This window comes from Danio rerio, chromosome 8, assembly GCF_049306965.1.
Source record: "Danio rerio strain Tuebingen ecotype United States chromosome 8, GRCz12tu, whole genome shotgun sequence".
NCBI classification, from domain to species: Eukaryota; Metazoa; Chordata; class Actinopteri; order Cypriniformes; family Danionidae; genus Danio; species Danio rerio.
Window position 1 is genome coordinate 25,086,523 of NC_133183.1, and position 18,972 is coordinate 25,105,494.

Below are 18,972 nucleotides of genomic sequence, written 5' to 3' on the forward strand. Positions count from 1 at the left end.
TGCTCGCTTCTGCACATTTTTCTTTGCAATCTTTAATTTCAGCGGCATTGAATTCAACCGCCTTAGAAATCTCTGCCACCATGATACTGTTCTTTCGCATCTGATTTGCCATGTCTTCTAACTGTTCATTTTGTACGTCAAAACGAGCTGTCAGTGATGTTATGGCTTGCAAGAGAGTTGCGTTAGTGATGTCATCATCATGAGGTTTTAGCTTTTTTTTATCGTTGTCTTTGGTCGGGGTGAAATGGGATGCATCACGCCGTTTGTCTGTTTTAGCCGTCTGTACCTCCATTTCTGGATCTGAGGCCGCGTCCTTCACTGAAGTGATGTATATCTTTGGGTGGGTAGTCTGCTGTGAAGATTTCGGCATTTTGACGATGTTAAACACCCCTGTGGTGTTTAAATGTTGTTTTAGGTAGGTGAAGATGAAAATTTGTTGAATTCTAAAGATAAACTAGAAGTTTCGCTAGGCTGCTCGGTGAAAACGCATGCGTTCAGCCCGCCATCTTGTCCCCCCGGTTTCTCGCTGTGCATAGAACGTGGCGTACGGCGTGGTGACATCATATCCGCGCTCCGGAAGCTCAAGCTCGTCGCTGGTTAAACCCAAAGCCTCTTGTGTACGTTGAAGCCAGGAAGGGTCGAGTGTTTTCCCCCCCGTTTAACGCTACATATAGGCGGTGACATTTGTTTAAAGACTCGTGAACGTGATCGAAGATCGTCTTTAGTCAGAAATGGACTCTTCTGAACAGGGTAAGTGTCGTCTGTAAAGAGTTTTCAATGTGTTTTTCAGCAGGTGCACTAAAGGTGCGTGTCAGTGTGGGTGGCGCTTATTAAAAGTGCAAAACAGACCGCTGAAAGGGAGAGAAGCATATGGAGTTCTCCTTAATATTATTGAAATGTTTATTGTAAGTGTTTCTTGGGGTTTAAGTGGGGTGTTAAAAATTAGGTGCACTAAAATAACATGAGCTGCCAGTTCAGTAATGGAGCAGTCGACCTGACAGCTGAACATGTAGTGTGTTGACCTTTTTAAAGAAAACAAATGGGCTTTGCTGTCTGGCAAAGGACACTAATGTGCAACATCTGATAGTGTGCCTCTGCTTTAAAGTGGACTTTCTGGAATTGCATTAATCGTGTTACTGATTTTTGCTTGGTATTTTGTTTATTTCAAGCTATAAGAAAAAAATGAGGACGACGTAGAAGTCTCAATGAAAATGTACCCTGGTTTCATCAAAGTCAGAATGAACATTCTTAAACTCAAACCTATACTGTTTTAGATGTTGCCTTTAGAAGTTAATAAAGTTGCTCCTTGGCTGTTGTCAGAAGTGTTCTCTTTATGTTAAAGCCGTTTTAACACCCTTGATGAGATGGTTTTCTGAGCACCACACCCATCCCCATTCTACAGTTGTTACCATTTGGTCGAGATGTAGTCACCTCAAACAATGCAGAGACAACAAACTGTTGGCTTCTCTTTTCTCTCGTAATTCAGCTCTTTGGGAATTAGCATCAATTCACCATTTAGAGTGGAAGTTGTGTCGAGGCTGGCTCATTTCTTACAAAGCTTAAAAACAAACGAGAAACAACACAAATCATGGATATCAGTTTATCAGCTCTTTTGAATTCCCAAATTATAATATTTTTCCTCCAGGCTCTTCAATGAATGCAGGTATAGCAGCTGGAATGACTCTACCGCCAGGCGTGACCGAGGAGGAGGCAGAAGAGATGCAGATGGAGCTCATCAAGGTACAAGACATTTATCCTCCTCCTCATTTACAGCACAGTCTACTGTTAATGTGAAATATTAGGAAGATTATTTTAAGCAACATCTTATTGGGAAAGTTAAACAAAAAGTGAAGAAGAGTTTGAATAAATATATATATATATATATATATATATATATATATATATATATATATATATATATATATATATATATATATATATATATATATATATATATATAACGTGTATATATAATTAGATGCGCTGGAGGGACTATGTCTTTCAGCAAGCCTTGGAATGCCTCAGGATGCCCTGGAGAAGCTGTAGGAAGTGTCTGGGGAGAGGGAAAGTGTGTACTCTCCTAAGACTGCTGCTCTTGCAAAACGGCCTCGGAAAAGCAGTTGGAAAAAAAAAAAAAAAAAAATATATATATATATATATATATATATATATATATATATATATATATATATATATATATTTTATTTTATTTTTTTTATAATATACGTCTCTTTATATATATAAAATTCTCATATTTTTGGAGCGATTTTGGTTCTCTTTGAAGCTCGACAGTGACTCACTCTCAACTTTGATATTTGATAAATACCCTGTTCGTGTCATGCTTGTGGTACATTTTTTTAAAATGCAAAGCACGAAGATTTCTTTTTGTTTTTAGTTTTTCTGAGCAGAGAAAGACTATCATACATTCATAAACCTTCATTTACAGAAGGTAACCGCTAAATTATTATTCATGTAACATTAATGTATGTAGAAAGATATTGAAAGATATAAAGATCACCGTGCAGCCCAAAAAAACTGAATATTTGCAATGTTCCATAATTTGTTGCTCTATTAAAACACTCTATTAACACAATGTGATAATATTTAGTATGATCAGGTTTTGTCAAATACTTGCAGATATTAAGTGCAGATCAGTATCCTTATCATTCATTCATTCATTCATTCATTTTCTTGTCGGCTTAGTCCCTTTATTAATTTGGGGTCGCCACAGTGGAATGAACCGCCAACTTATCCAGCACGTTTTTACGCAGTAAAACGCCCTTATCCTTATCATTTTTAGATAAATATATGTTACATTGACTGACAATGGGACATTATTTCAACAGTTTTACAATTATTTAGTGTTTTTGTTTTATGGAACGGAAAGAGGATCAAATAAACTAATGAATCAGTTAGGTCTGAAACTCTAAGCTTTAGTTGTATAATTTTGTATTTTTTTGTAAGGTGGAAGATGAGATTGAGACACTGAGACAGGTTCTGGTGGCGAAAGAGAGACACGCGGCTGAGCTCAAACACAGGCTGGGCATCAGTCCTCTCTCTGAAATCAAACAGAACATCACCAAAGGCTGGCATGACGTTCAGTGCTCCAATGCGTGAGTACTTCTGTCTGTTACAACCCCCCCTCTGTGTCCCATTCTTTTGTCTTTTACCTCACGATGTCTTTCTAAACAGGGGCTGTCTGAATCTTTTAACAGGACCCTCTAATAGAACATTAATTACTTAACCTTGAGTTAGGGCTGTTAACTTTGTTAAATGAATTGCTTGGTAATGTAATAGTTGTGTAAAATGTTTATTTACTACAGGGTAATGTTGGCAAGACATACATTACATTTATACAACTCGCAGCATGTAGCCAACAGAATGCAGTTATATACCTATGAAGATATTAAGCATAATTTCCAATATTGTGCAGCCCTAGTTTATATCATATAATATAAGCCATATAAATCAGGCAAAGAGTGTTTTGCATTACACAAACAAAGAGCCATTCACTTTGTTTCTGAATCAGTCAACTGTTTGAAGGATTGGAATGTAAAACATTTACCACCATCAACTGGCAGTTTTGGTTTCATATTTAGACTGGTATTTAATAACAATAATAGTGTGGTGCAGTGGGTAGCACGATCGGCTCACAGCAAGAAGGTCGCTGGTTCGAGCCTCGGCTGGATCAGTTGGCATTTCTGTGTGGAGTTCGCGTGTAATAAAGGGATTAAGTCAAAAAGAAAATGAATGAGTAATAATAATAATAATAATAAAACCATATTTCCATCAAAATAATAAAGAAGACTAAACTGAAATTCACAAAAAATAGCTAAAAACCTAATTTTTTATGAGTAACTGTCACATGTATTTAAATATTTGAATTTCTCAGCAGCCCTAATTTGACTATATACTGCATATACTTTGTATATTTGCATATACATGTATAAATAAGTATTGTATATATTGTTTATGTATATGAACAATATTCATACAAGAATTATTTATGCATACACAATATCTCTGCAGTTTATTTTCCCTTATGTTGATCACTAGCATGTCCGCTAATTCCAAATTAAACTTCTTTTGTTTCAGTTTCCATTAATATTTCTGTATTTCTGCTTCTAGTTATATGAGAACCTCACAAACTCTTGGAGATTTGAATCGTAGAGTTACTTCATCTAATTTGTGAGTTTTCTCTCTTTCTTCTCCAGTAGTTTCTTGTTCTTGTGCTTGGTCTGTTTGCTACAGTAGGTGTGGACTAGCTGCCCGCTTGTTTCTGTTTCACTTGTATTCTTAACGCCCCTTCCTATGATCCTCTGCCTGCTGTCTGATCATTTTGCCATCTTGTTTCTGTTTCATCTGTATTCTTTATAACTTTTCCCATAATTCTGAATAAATTAAGTAAACATTTCAGTGCTTGCCTTCGGTAAGTGGGAGTTTGCCATGTCTCAAAGAAAAGATTACAAAAGAGAAAGTTATCTTTCCATTGCTGGATCAGTGAAGCCTGCTCTGTGAAATAAAAAAAAAATATATATATATTAAACACACGAATCTGAAATGTTATTCTGTCTCTTTTGCTTGTAACTTTAAGGAGGGCTCCTCAAAATTACAAGGCAAAAGTATAGCATATATATATGTTCTCAATGCACTTTATTATGTAGTTAAATCTTATTAATGCCAAATTCCACTGGCCAAATTATGTGGTTGAAAACATCAGTGTCGTTGGGCTTCAGCTCATATATGAGTTTGGGTTGGGCGATGTCAACCAATTTGGCATTTTGCGATGTCTAATGTGAACCATTGCGATGGACGATGGCATTGCCGTAGGCGGCGGTGAATTAATTATTCATGAATAAATAATTAATTCACTACAAATTATATATTTGTACCCTACCGTTTCAACTACCTCACCTGCATGGTCAAGTGTGTTCAAGCATGGACATGTTACACGCACATTACCACATGTCAATCACTTTTCTGTGGGACTCTGACATAATAGGCAGAGTGATTTGTGTCATTATAATGGCGTCGACAAGCTTGGTTGGTAAACAAGACGCAAATCCAACAGGAACCAACCAACAGAATCTGAGTTTTTTGCTAAAATTCCTAAGTACAAGCGTGAAAGTAAAAGTTTGAAGCAGTGTACTGACTCTGATGCACGTTACCTGATAGATTCAAAAGACAAAAGATTCGTTAGATTGAAAGAAGAATTATTAATTACCACGTTTAACAACTATAGAGAGATGCAATACAGCTCTACATCCTTGATAAACTGTTCAACGTGCACTGCTCTCTGGGGTTTTGTGCTCAAAGCATCCACTAACTGCCTGAAGCTCAGCCGAGAGTGTGTGCATGTGTGTGTGCGTGTCTCGTCATGTGATGTGTGTTTTCAGCGGTATAGTGTGGACAGAGGACTGTTCAGAAATCCTAAATGAAGTGCCAGTGTGGACGTGGATAGTTTTTGTTCTAAATTGGCATTTTAAAACTAAGACATATTAGTGTGAATGGGGCCTAAGTGTGTATTTTTCACGAGCGTGTTTGCGACGGGTGGGGCGGAGGATCACCATGCCGGCTCAGCATCATGATGTCTATCGGCCGACGCCGATGGACGATTGCATCGTCTAATGACTCAACCTTAATATGAGTAGCTGTTAATGCTTGAAAACACCTTAAATGAACAGACATTCCTTTCTAATTGAGTATGCTGATAAATTTTGGCCAAAAATTCTTTCTGACGTTTTTTGAGGAGCATAAATAATAGTATGGAAACATGAGGGATTTATTATGATTTCTCTTCCAAGAGTGTTTTGAGATAACTGCTTGGCAACTTGTAATTGGTGTATACATAAATAGCTACACAGAAAATCTAGGCAGGGTGTTTAGACACCCAAGCAAAAGTGCTTGAAAGAGAAGTCAAACCTGTTTTAGGGGTTTGTCGACATCGACATCACTGGCTGGTTGTGTTTGAAGTGATTTGCATTCACATCTCTGTGTGCAATTTCCGGTCATGTAATCTTTGAAGTTATAGGCTTGTGTTTTGCATTATGTCCAGCACCATTCTCCTCTTAGCATTTTAATTTTGTCATCAGATGAAGATTGCAGTGTGCTGAGTTCACAGCAGTTATTTAAAAAAAAATGTTTGCATGTATTATGTTTGTAATGTCAAACTTTTGTGTTTGTAGATACCTTACAGCTTCAGCCACACTGGAGGACATTGGACGCTCTGATGCGTGAGTTTGAATTCAATTTTTTTTGTTTATTTAAAAAAAGAAAGATCAATGTGGCCTTGCAAAATAAATGTGGATACTAAATTTTTGTTGTTGTTGATTTTATTTTTAGCAGAATTAGTAATCAAAATGGCAAATTTAAATTTAATGTTAAAGCAGCACACAAAGTTTTTAGGCACCGCTTTTTTAGTTTCTGTAGTGCAAAAAACTTGAATGGCATTGTGGAATCCTTTCAGAAAAATGCAGCAATATACTGTATAATGCAAATATTAGAATCAGGCTCATTTTTAATAAATAAATCACCACCTAATAATAACAACATAGACGCTAGTGTTTAATAGCTTAAAAGCTATTTAAAGGAGAAGTTTGTGTGAATGAATTGTGCAACCTCTTACGTATCTTACTTTGGGTAAAACATGAACTTCTTCTCTTCATCAAGTTTTATCATTTAAACAGAGAGAGAAAGACTATTACATCAATACTTGAGCATCATGACAGCCCATCAAAATAAACATTTGGCTTTATGACATTGTGACAGCAAATTAAATTAATTGTAAATGTTTTTGTGCTTAAAAGTGCAATTGTTCCTAAAAGTGCACCACCATTTAAGCACCAAAAAAAAAAAAAAACAGAAAAAGAATAAATAAAGCACTAAATTCATTTAATAGAGCATCATATGGATTTAGCAAAATATAAATCTGGTTTCAGAGCCTCCACTGTAAAGAGTTGAAAAATCTTTTCTTTCAGTTATAGAGGCTTTAATCTTGTAACAGCACTGATGTCACTGGTGGCTAGAGAAATCAAACAACAGGCTTCTCAGTTACACAAACACAGTTTTCTTTGTGTCACCCATTAGATCCCTCAAGCATTGAACAAATCAGGTCATACATCAAATGTGTATAAACTTTAGTCTTTAAAAAAATCCAGGTGATTTCCTGTTCAGAGATTTAAGGAGAAAAAATGGGCAGGAATTTTTTTCCTGTAAGAAACCATGATCTTAATGAAGTAAAAGCTTAGTTTTTTTCCCAGTTACCCACCTATATCTGCTGTACTGAGCAGCTTGTCAAATGCGTGTCTCATTAAATTTCAATACTGTGGAATACTGTCTGATGTCAGACCTTGAGATGACAGTGCGTTCAGGCTATGAATGTTGTGCAGTTTGTGAAGCAGTCAGTGTTTGTGCTCTGGGCATGTGCTTAGAAAGCTGACTTGGAGAACACATGATGGGATTTTCCCCAAGCAAAGTGGCTTAGCCTTACCTAAGGTCATTAGAGGACTGTGAGCGAGCCTTGTCTGCTTGAAATAGTATGTGTGAGAGGATGACAAGATTATATATAAAGTTTATGTTTTTGAAAAGGTTTATATACTGTAAAAACGGTTAGTTGACGATACCTAAAATAAGTGAGTAAACCGTGTTGCTTTTAAAACAATTAATTGACTTTACTTAAATAACTGAGTAAACATAACCTGTTGTTTTAATTAAATAAACTATGTGCATATTTAAATCAACTTAACAGTTCAAAGTTACAATGGGTTTACTCACTTAAGTAAAGTCAACTTGTCACTTTTAAGTGAACTGGTTTACTTCCCCTTTTTTAAGTCAAGTAGTCACTTTTTACAGTGTGTTGTTTGTTTATGTTTCTGCATATTCATCAGTATGCGTGTATTGTGTCTAGTGTGCATTTGTCTGTGAATATGAGGTGTATTTATCAGGTACGTGTGTATGTCATTGGGATGGTAATGCGTGTTTGGTCCAGGTGCAGATTGTGCGCAGTAAGATTTAGACAACAGCATCTGGTGCAAAAAGAGGGACAGACTGGTGTTGGAATAGTCTTGTTATAGCTTTAGCTTTTCTTAAATGAATAGTTACACTTTTGTTACAAACTAATACACTATATATGAAGCCTTTTTATGCAATATATATGATCCTGGACCAAAGTTTTTTTATTTTATTTTATTTTTTATTGAGATTGATACAAGCTTAATAAATAAGCTTTCTATTAATTATTGGCTTATTAGGATAGGACAATATTAAACTATATGAAAATCTGAAATCTGAGTGTTTAAAAAAATCGAAATGCTGAGAAATAAAGCCTTTTAAAGTTGTCCAAGATAAGTTTTTAGCAATGAATATTACTAAATAAAAATTGAGTTTTGATACATGTACAGTGGGGATGTGCTTAATAATATAATGATTTCTGCCATAATAGAAAAATCTATCATTTTCATCAAAAGTATTTTTGATTATTGCCAAAAATAAATCTGTGCAACCCAAGACTGATCTTGTGATCCAGGGTCACACTAGATTACATAAATTAATTAAGTGATATTAAAACATTTATAAAATTACAAAGGTCATGGGATTAAATGCTGTATTACAGGGTTAATACACCCTAGGATTAAAATTCTGTCCTCATGTTGCTCCACACCCATAACATTTGTCGTCAGAACACATAATGAAGATATTTTAATCAAGTTTTCAGAGATTTCTGTTCTTTTTATTAATGCTGTTTATAGTGCACAAGTTGAACACTATACTTTTTATATTTATTTGTTTCTCACTTATAAATGATGCTAGCTGGTGTTCTAATTGAAATTTTTAGATGCATGTTAACATTTTACACCGATAAAATAGAAATGCTCATGGTGTATTCACTTCTAAAGTTACATTTTATTCCTGTCAGCTTCTGTCAGTTATAAGTCAGTGCCAGCTGTTGTGTTCGAAATATACCTGACAACTGCTAAAAGGAGAAGTGCTTGTGTGTTGTTTCTGTAGCTATAAGAGGACTCAGGAGACTCTCTCTCAGGCCGGTCAGGTGACATCAGCTGCGTTCTCCTCTATGGGCTCCGCCATCAGAAGCAGATTCGGAGAGATGAGGTAAACTCAGTATTCCTCCTCTTATTCATTCTCTCACTGTTTCTCATTTCTCCAAACATCATCTTCTCCCACCTCAAACCTCCTTTTCATCACTGCCCCAGTGATTGCTCTGATTGCCTCTACAAAGCCTGGTTTGATTTGTATGTATGAATTCAGATTCTCTATTCTATACCAGTCTCTCTAAAGATCAAATGTCACTTTTATTAATGTCACAAGACTACACACGTTAAAGCTAAGCATGTGAAATGCTTAAAATTGGCCAAATTATTGTAATTGTTAATGTTTTAACAATTTTTGAGTTTTATTTTTTCACTCTTTTTGCAAAAAACAGGTCCCGGAGGGCCGGTGTCCTGCTGAGTTTAGCTCCAACTTGCTTCAACACACCTGCCTGTAAATGTCTAGTATATCTAGTAAGAGCTTGATTATCTGGTTTAGGTGTGTTTGATTAGGGTTGGAGCTAAACTCTCCAAGACACCGGCCCTCCAGGACAGAGTTTGGACAACCCCTGGCCTATAGGAATGCAGTAAGAACAATCTTATAATTAAAGTTATGAAAGCTAAACATGTCCTTGTATTGATTTTTGGCTTTTTATGTTTTATATGTATATTTTATATGATGTAGTCAAGTAATATCAAAGAAGCTAGTGTCGTTTAACAGAAAATATATGTGAATGTAAATGTGATATTTTTACACAGTAGTTCAACAAACAAAAAAGATATATTGATTGTGTTAGATATTAGACACGATAATGTCTGCTTTAGTCCCTTCAAGAAAATATTACTAAAGCAGGCAATATTACATTTTTGTGTCTAAAGCTAATTTAAGTCTAAAGCTACATTGTTTCGTTACTGAATGAATCAAATTATTTAAGTTAGTGATTCACTGAACTGTCAATAAAGACAGTAGCTGCGTCTCAAATGGCACACTATACACTACACACTTATGCACTATGTAATTATGTACTTACACACTCGACAGTATAGTATATGTATGTAGTGTCGTCCCACTAATGTTTTTTACGAAGCCGAAATTCAAACTATTTCCTTGGTGACGTTTTTACAGTTGGCAAATTTGTGAAATAAATGACCAAACTAACAAATAATACCTGCCATGAGTAAAACCACATTCACCATCGGGAGGCGGTAAAATCACTCTCGTAGGAGAATTCACGATCCAAAATAAATAAAGTAATCCAACATCAGTGTCAGAAAGCTCCGCCCCTTCTATTATGTGAGCAGGCAGCTGCTGTTGAGTGTGTGAAGTCTCCATCGTTCCACACTTATTTTTAACGGTTGAACAAATTCATCATCTGGGTACTTATTTTTTTATGGGTGTAAAAAAAGTAAGTGCACTTATTATTTTTAGAGTTTTCAATGTGAATACACTACTTACACTATTTGAACTACAAAATGGCACAAAATAATGCATAAGTATACAATTTAGGATGCACCTAGTCACTTGCTTTGTGTCTAAATGAATCAGCCATTTTAAATGAATAATTTCAGTTGACAGGTGTTTATAAAAGAGATGATAAAAAATATAGCATATTGTCTTGGAATTTTAAATGGGGAAGTAAAAACAGGAAAAAGCGTACTAAAAAAAGTAGCAGTGCAAAATAAAATGAGTCAGAACAAAAGACTTCTCTGAGGAATAATGGACCACCAAAGGAAGTCCCTGTTAGTGCTAAAATCCTGATATTTATATCCTCCACATAAAAATAATTTCAATAACATTGAAGTCACAGTGGACATTGTGTGGTCACCAGCAGGCACGAAAGAGAGGACAGAATTCGAACATTGATTCAGTGAGTCACTTAAGACAGAGACTTGACATATTTATTTTTCCATGGCAAGCCTAAACCAGCAAGGCAAAAACAGGCTCAGTATAAAAATGTTTAATTATAGTTTTTAAACAATACCCAAAGTATACTGATATGTCATTTGTTGTCAGTATCGCACACCGCTCAGTTTTTAAATTCTATTCTGCCATAATGTGAACAGGATATGCAGCAAGAAAAAAACACATTGATTTGGGCGAATGTATGACATATAAATAAAATACGTTTACTTTAAAAGCGTGTGCTCTGATGAATAATGCTGTGTTAGAAAGAAAATGGGTTGACTTTTGAATTGTTAAATTAAAATGAGCTTCTAGTGTTCATTCATATGTGAAGCAGGCATCTACTGTAGATTAAGTACATATTTGGCCAGGCATCTGTCTTCATATTAGACCTGAAACAATTATTCAGCAGCCACTGACTCTCAGTTTCAGTAATAATGAGGTATTTGTATGCTGGGAAATCTCCAGATGGTTAAAGTAACGTGAGGCATGTTAAGTGGCGAACAGCTTGTTTTGAACACCATGTCAAAGAACACAGCTTATCAAAATAAGACATTCTGCTCTGACAATAAAGTTGTTTATTTACAGAGCTTTTTAATTGTGACTATAACCTGGTCTTTGCTTCTCTGACTAACTAACCTGATGTACACTACTGTCCAGATGTTTGGTTTATTTGATCAGAAATAATATTGTAAAAATTACAATTAATGTAGATATTTCATATTTTAATATATTTTAATATGATGCATGATCAAGGGATGCTCAGTACTGTTAAACTGTTAAACCGAATATTAACCGTTAAGTGGTCAGATTAATATGAAATTATTATTTATTTAAAAATAATAATAATTGAGGTGTCTTTTGTTCTGACACATTAAATATTGCAATTTAAAATACAGATTTATTTTAACAAACAAACTTATTAACAACAGAACATCTTCTTGTGCATACAGTCTTTTCAACAGCATAGAAAAAAAGAAGAAACTAAATAAAAAGAACAAAATAAATAGTCCTGCCCTAGGTATTTTTCACTTAAATTAATTTAGATCTCAAAATGAAAACACTGACTGGATCCTTTTTTTAAGAACTGGCATATGCATTTTTCCTCATCATTTGTTTATTTTCTTCCATAAAATTATACATCTGCATTTAATTAAGGCTCCACTGTTATTGGTATATCATAAACCTCAGCCAACATTTTTCATAGAAGTCATTAGTTTAAAGATTGTCTTGAGGGTCTGGTTTTACCTTAGAGCGTGTGTGCTTTTATTTTCTCTCCCTCGGTTCATGCTGCAAGTGTTGAAAGACAATGATGAGGCTCATATGTTGACTGTTTGTAAAGTATAAGCTACTATAATATATTACAATATAGTCTAACGGTGAATTGGTTATTTTGAGCATCCCTATTATGATCCTTCAGAAATCAGTTGCTGCTCCTCATGTTTTTATTTTGAGACTCTTAGGTAAATTAAAAGTTTAAAACAGCAGCATTAGTTTTAAATCGGTCTTCAGCAACTTTATAAATGTCACTGTTGATCAGTTGAATGCGTCCTTGCTGAACAGAAGTGTTGATTTCTATTGAAAACTTACTGACCTCAGACTTGAACGGTAGTGCACATTAACATGAACTAACTTTCTAATTTGCATTCTGTGTTTGCTTTTATTATCTCTTCTGTCATATATACAGTAGTTTTACTGTTTTGAGGTGTTTGTGGTTTGTTTATTGCTGTGTTTTTCTCCTCACTGCTGCATTTGGCTGCTCAGGGCTCTGCCATACTCTGATTCTGGGTAAGAGCTTTTTACGAGAGCCTGTGCCGAAGACACACATCTTGTTTTTCAAGAATATTTTATGCTACCCATGAAACTCTAGATGTATCCAACTTCTGTTTTATGGAAGTCTCCTTTCATACGATTATACAGTGCCTATAAAAAGTCATCATACCCCTTTGAAATAATGATCTTATTTGTCATATACCCTGAAATCAAATTGCATTCCAAATAACTTTTCCAGCCTTTGAAAGGTTTTTGTATCCTTCTCCCAACCTGTGCCTTTCTACATTTATCCTGAATGTCTTTTGAAAGCAGGGTGTAATTTGAGTTAAGGTATAGATTTTCATAAGGTATGGTAATTTTCTATAGGCACTGTACGATAGAAGATGTCAGTGTAAAATTTGTTGTGATGCCCTAATGAGTTTTTTTTTCCTCCATTGTGCTCTGATCTCTTTCTCTCTGCTCTGTGCTGGGCTAATGCTGTCTGCTCTGCTAACTCTGCCTGCTCGCTCTGTCTCCACAGTAGCAACCTTTCTATGCGTCACTCTTTAAGTATGCCAGCGATGAGGTAAAGTACTTCTCTCTAACATTCCCCTCTGCATATTTATATCTGGCTGAACCCTTCTGGCCTTTGTCTGATGTGCAAATACTTGTTAGGATGTTAGAAGTGTATTGAACCCTTTGAACTTTTCATTTGAACTTTTTTTTCCTCCTGCAATACATATATTTTTATTTTTTTGATGGCCGTTTGTTTTACCTCATTCATGTTTTTGTAGATTAATAAATGTTTAAAAGATGAAAAGGTATTTTAAGCATGAGTGAATGGCAAATAAGCAGAATAAACTGTTTATTCAGTGGTGATTGAAGTCTTTTGATTGGCTATTTAATTCATTAATGCTATAGAAACGTGTGCAATTAGTTATTATGCTCAACTGTGCCAAAAATAAACAATTAATATAAAAAATATATAAAAATCTAAAAAAAAAAGTTTACTACTGTTATGCTACAGTTGAATCTGTATTCATTTTGATATTAAATTGCCATAGATCTTAAGCCCCTCTCATTTTTTTATTCTGTATGCTTATAGCTTGTCAGACAGTAAAAATAACCCAGTAAAGGTTGAAAATAACCCAACAAATGTTTAACTTAACCATTGGGTTAAAATAAATAACTCAATGTTTGAGTTATTTGATGACTCAGTGTAACTCAATGAGTGTAAGAACACAATCCCCATGTTAAACTAAGATCTCAGTTGTCAAAATGTCTGAACAACAATCAAGACACCAAACACACACACACACACACACAAACACACACACACACAAACACACACACACACATACACACGCATGCACACACACACACACACACACACACACACACACACACAAACAAGACTCATCTAAAGTTGACATCATCAGTGACATAACAGTAACCCATGATATTAAATGATGCATCACAGAAAACATAAACAATCCAGGGTTCCTGCGCTTCTCGAAAGTACAAGTTAAATCTTGTACATTAACACTGATATTGACAAATAAAGCACATTTTTATCAATATTTCAGAAACCACATTTGAATATCACCAGTAGAGATGCATCGATTAACCGAGATTTAGATTCATCAACACCATGTTTCTGCATGGAAAAAAACTGCCGCAACTAAACAAATTTTTGCCAACTGTGGGCTAGTTCTGAGCTTGTACACCGAGGCTGATATGTGCACAAACTGGATTAAAGCTTGATTTTAACTATGGCTGAGGATATTAAGGGCTGTTTACACATCCCGTCTTTTGTATCTGCAAGTTGGTTATTTCCAGTGGAGCACTGTCATGAACACGGCTCGCAAGCAGCACAAAAACTACTTTTCACTATTTTTAAGTCAAAAAAGAGAAATGGATTATTGTTTGTTTGTTTTTTGTTATTATTTTGTGCTGTTTTATTTGTTTTCTGAGCAGCAATACATAACATTTTAAATATAAGGAGTTTTCATGCGATTTTCTAAACTAGTAGTCTTTAAAAATGAATGAACGCATAATAATTATGATAGCCGGGATTATTCCTCAGTCTATAATCGCACAACCAAAATCTGTAATCGTTGCATCCCTTATCACCAGTATTGAATTCAACAAATTGTATTAAAATTTTTTGAACATGAATTTTAAACCGGTTTAAACAGACTTTTTGATGTAAATGTTAAGTGTAAGTGAAATGGTAAATACAGTACAGTAAGGATTTTCATGTGCTGTGGTCAATGGTGCTTGATGTAAAACGAATGGTGCTTTAAAAAGTCCTTGAATCTGCTGTTGATGAAAGAGCAGATCTTTTATAATAAAACCAGAATCTTTTTTTCAACATTTTCCTGAGGGGATTTGAAGTTGTCCCACTGGTTGCGTTATCTGGCTCTGTGCACCTATTGGTTTTTGGTTATACACACATTGTAATGCCAAGTACAGACTGCATGATCTTAGCTTCAATCAGTAACAGGTTTTGAGAAATCACAGGCAAATCAGTGCTCATTTAAGTGAGTAAAAATCACACAATGTGAACTATCAAAGACGATTTGAGAGAATTGCTGATGGGTCGCCGGCTCCTGTGAGAAATTTGGCTTGCTAAATATCTGGAGCTGTCTGCGATTCAAATCATGTCGTGTGAAATGTGCTCTGATTGAAAATAACCTCAGAGATTAACTACAGCCAATGAGAGAGCAGCATCCAATAGTGTGGGTATCTGCAGGCCAGCGGGAGGATGAGGAGGAGTTAAAAGCGCTCATTTCTGTTTAATTGGACCCAAGAAATTGAGAAAAAACTAGTGTAAATTTGGCAGGAGCACCTATTTCTGTTTGACATGTATCTGAGCAATACCACAACAAAATCCAAAAATTGCTAATTTCCTTTAAAGGCCAGGTGAGCAAAGATAAGTGCATTTTCTACCCCACTGAATGCTTCTCTCTCATCATGTAGTTAATAGCAAAAGATATACTGTGTGACCTTGCGTTGTTTCCATGTCACTTCTTAAGTATGTTTGGTTCTGAGATGTAGTTTGTGGACAGAGACAAAGGTATCAGCAATTCTTCCTATTCTAAAGACTTGCAGTGTGAAACCCCCTGTGGCCGATCCATCTTGGAGTGTAAACAAAGCAGCGATGAAACGCTAGCCCAGATAGTCATGCAGGGTTTCCCAAACTGTTCAGCCCGCCACCCCTAAAATAACAATATCAGCGACTCTCGACCCCCATTTTTCAAGGTGGTCAACCTGTAAATATACAAATGTTGCATGTAAACACATCTATAGGCATATATAAACCAGAGGATATTGAAAACACAAAACTGCAACAGTCTATTAACCATATAATGTATTTTAGTCATTCATTAATATAATTACATTTTAATTTAAAAATTAAAGGCTGATGGATTTTTATTTGTATTTTATTGTTGTTGTTTCTTTAACGCAACTATTAGCTATCTTCTGTGGGTTATGAATAATGAATAATGGTAATTCAAATAGTTTTTTAAAATTGAAGTTTTGGAAATCACTAAGTGACTTTGAGAACCACTATTGTACTTACTTTTTTTTTCTTCTTCTCCTTTTAAACTTAAATGTAGGAGGCATTTTTGACACTAACAGACAAAATGTTTACAGATAATTGAGATGCAACTTTCTTTTTCTGCTTGTGAAGGGAATGCTTTTTTTTTGGCTGTATAAACCCTTTCAGCACTGCTTTACCTAAACCGCTAGGAACTTATTCCCTAGTTTTTGCTAAACCCTTTAAGGTGTCCATTCTTGTCAAACAATTGAGGTTGCATGTTAACAGCAGCTAATTATGATTAGCTCTTAAATTTGAAACTATCTCCTCAGGAACTCGCCAAGCTTTAAGTCGTTTGAGGACAAGGTGGAGAACATGAAGGTTAGCTGATTCTCTCTTCACAAATACCTATTTTTGCCATGATACCGACAATAATAAATGTTTATGCTTGCTTCTTCTGTTATTACTCCATCCATCATGTGTTTTCCTGTTTTCCCTCTTAAAGTACAAAGTAATGGGCCGAGCAAACGGAGAAAATGACCATTCACCAACCAGCAACAACGCACCTCTGTGAGCAAGAGCTGACCTTTGTGATCCACTGTAACGCTCTACCCAAATACACTCCTTCACTGCAAACGAATGTACAGACGCTTTAATCAACAAAGATGCCAACATGATCACTGTAACGTCTGAAGACCGTCACCCTCGCGAATGCATTGTAGCCAAACAAAACATCCCCAATTAGCATGGTGGAAAACCCGTTTTGGGTCTGTTCGGTTTTCTTCTATGCACCAAAACTACCTTTAAATGTATTGTACTGTTTTATTTAGTCAAATGACAGGGCTTCTTTGACACTTTACAATGGTCTGTTACGATCAGCATGAAAATGTTTGCGTTGCTCACGCTGGGAATGTCAGTGAAAGCATCTACGACCTGCTGTAATGATGCTGTTTATTGTTGTTGTTACATGCTTCCTACTTTGACTATTGCACTTGTTCTTACCCTGCTTGTTACTCAGGGCAAAAGGTGCTAAAGCTTTCTTCTATTGTGACGAGTCTCGAGCACCGTCTCTGAAGCTATGTGCTCAATTATTCACATTATTTTATGATCTTGTCTTTTTTGAACTTAACTTAACTTTTAAAAAAAAACGCTACAACTGTTCATAAAGAATGTTAAAAGATTCAAACTATGCTCACCTGCCCTGTGTGTTCTCATTCATTTTTGAGTTTAATAGTTGTTGTTTTGGCCACAAAGAAAATTAATTTATTTGTTAAATGTTTTGCAGTAAATAAGATGGGTTTGTCTTCTTGGTTGCCTGTATTTTAGATTGCTGTCTCATGTAGATTTAGCAGTTTTCTCCTTTTTTTCCCCCCCTCAGAGTACATCACTGTGACTGTGATCATGAAGGCATTTGAATTTGGGCTTTGAAAATTAATTGCGAATCAAATACCAGGCTAACGTTTACTGGGGAGATGATTAAATGTAATGATTCTAATCTTTAATCCTAATATTGTATTGGGCAACAAGGTCGGGTTCACTGTGAGGTGATGGAAAACCCATTGTTACTGATTTTGTTTGTTTATTCTTTGTGCTCATGGGAAGTTTGTGCCATGATTTGAACATGAATGTTACCAATCTGACCTAATTACTGTCTTCATGTTGGATGCTTTTGGCTGTAATGTACTACACTGTTCAGGGTTTAATAAAGACCAAAAAGTCAACAGGAGCACACTAGATTGATCTTTGTCTATGCTATTGTGTTTGTTTTAATAAGCTTTATTGTAATTACAGCTTGATGGTTCAATTACAGACACCAGGTGGCGACAAAAATGTCTCTGGACACTTTAAAATCCTTCAGGCTGTTTGGCAATGTTATCCGTCACACTGCCTTTGAATCCGTTTTGTTCAGGAAGAGACGCAGAAAATGTCTAAAATGCATCTAGTCAGTTAAGGAACGATTTTGTTTATCTAAAGAGATATAAACATTAAGAGTTGGGCCTTTCACATTGTAACTATTATGGTAGCAGCAGTAGGGCTCAAATGACTTTTTTGTTCGGTGTTTATGAAGTTATATTTAGTGTAAATGTTTAAAACCATTTATATGTTTCTAAACTCGCTTTCAAAATAAATTTAGCTTTGACGTTTGTTTGAAATATACATTTGTTTGAATTTGGACTTTTCTTGAGAAACTGATTTATAAAATCAAAGGAATTTAATTAATTTCTTTCCACTGATGGTGTGTAGGTTTAATACCTAATAAATTTGTGTGTGGTTTACGTGCAATTTTCAAATAATTTCTTCGTTTTTTATTTATTGAAAAGGACGCAGAGTCTCAGACGAACCATTAAATGTATTTTCAAGAATATTGGAAATAAATAGTCTGGAACATATTTGAAGATACTTCTAGAAAGTAAGTTGTTATGTTTTGGCGGTGTAGATTCAGTAACGGTAGACATTAAATGCCTGATGCGTGTTCCCATGACCGCCAGTAAAAAAAAGCAATCGCACGCAAATGGCAACAGCAAGAGCGACCAACCTTAAATAAATGGATAGATGCAACTATAGGTCTATACAATGGGAAAAATCACTTCTGTAGTCAATTTAAGGTAAGATTTATTCATGGGAAAATGGGTTGAACATATTTTAGTTAGAAGACCTGATTTTGTTGCTTTAACTAATAGAAGATGCTCAACTGATAAATATAGGCTAATGTGTGTGTATATGTATAT

General features: G+C 35.3%; 1 protein-coding gene across 8 annotated transcripts; it reads left to right on the forward strand.

Annotated features, from left to right (window-relative positions):
* The first annotated feature begins 562 nt into the window (after window positions 1–562).
* Window positions 563–17,982, forward strand: tpd52l2a (tpd52 like 2a). Of its 8 annotated transcripts, XM_005167010.6 has the most exons (10): window positions 590–750; window positions 1,646–1,740; window positions 2,965–3,113; window positions 4,129–4,188; window positions 6,186–6,233; window positions 9,007–9,108; window positions 12,712–12,735; window positions 13,241–13,285; window positions 16,576–16,624; window positions 16,749–17,969. In XM_005167010.6, the coding sequence occupies exons 1-10, from the start codon at window positions 732–734 to the stop codon at window positions 16,815–16,817; spliced, it is 660 nt and encodes a 219-aa protein (XP_005167067.1). In that variant the 5' UTR covers window positions 590–731; the 3' UTR covers window positions 16,818–17,969. The 8 variants fall into 8 exon arrangements, with proteins under 8 accessions (NP_001315470.1, NP_001315471.1, NP_001315472.1 ...); NM_001328541.1 differs by lacking the exon at window positions 4,129–4,188 and having other exon boundaries at window positions 563–750; window positions 16,749–17,982; XM_009303929.5 differs by lacking the exon at window positions 13,241–13,285.
* Window positions 17,983–18,972: the final 990 nt, after the last annotated feature.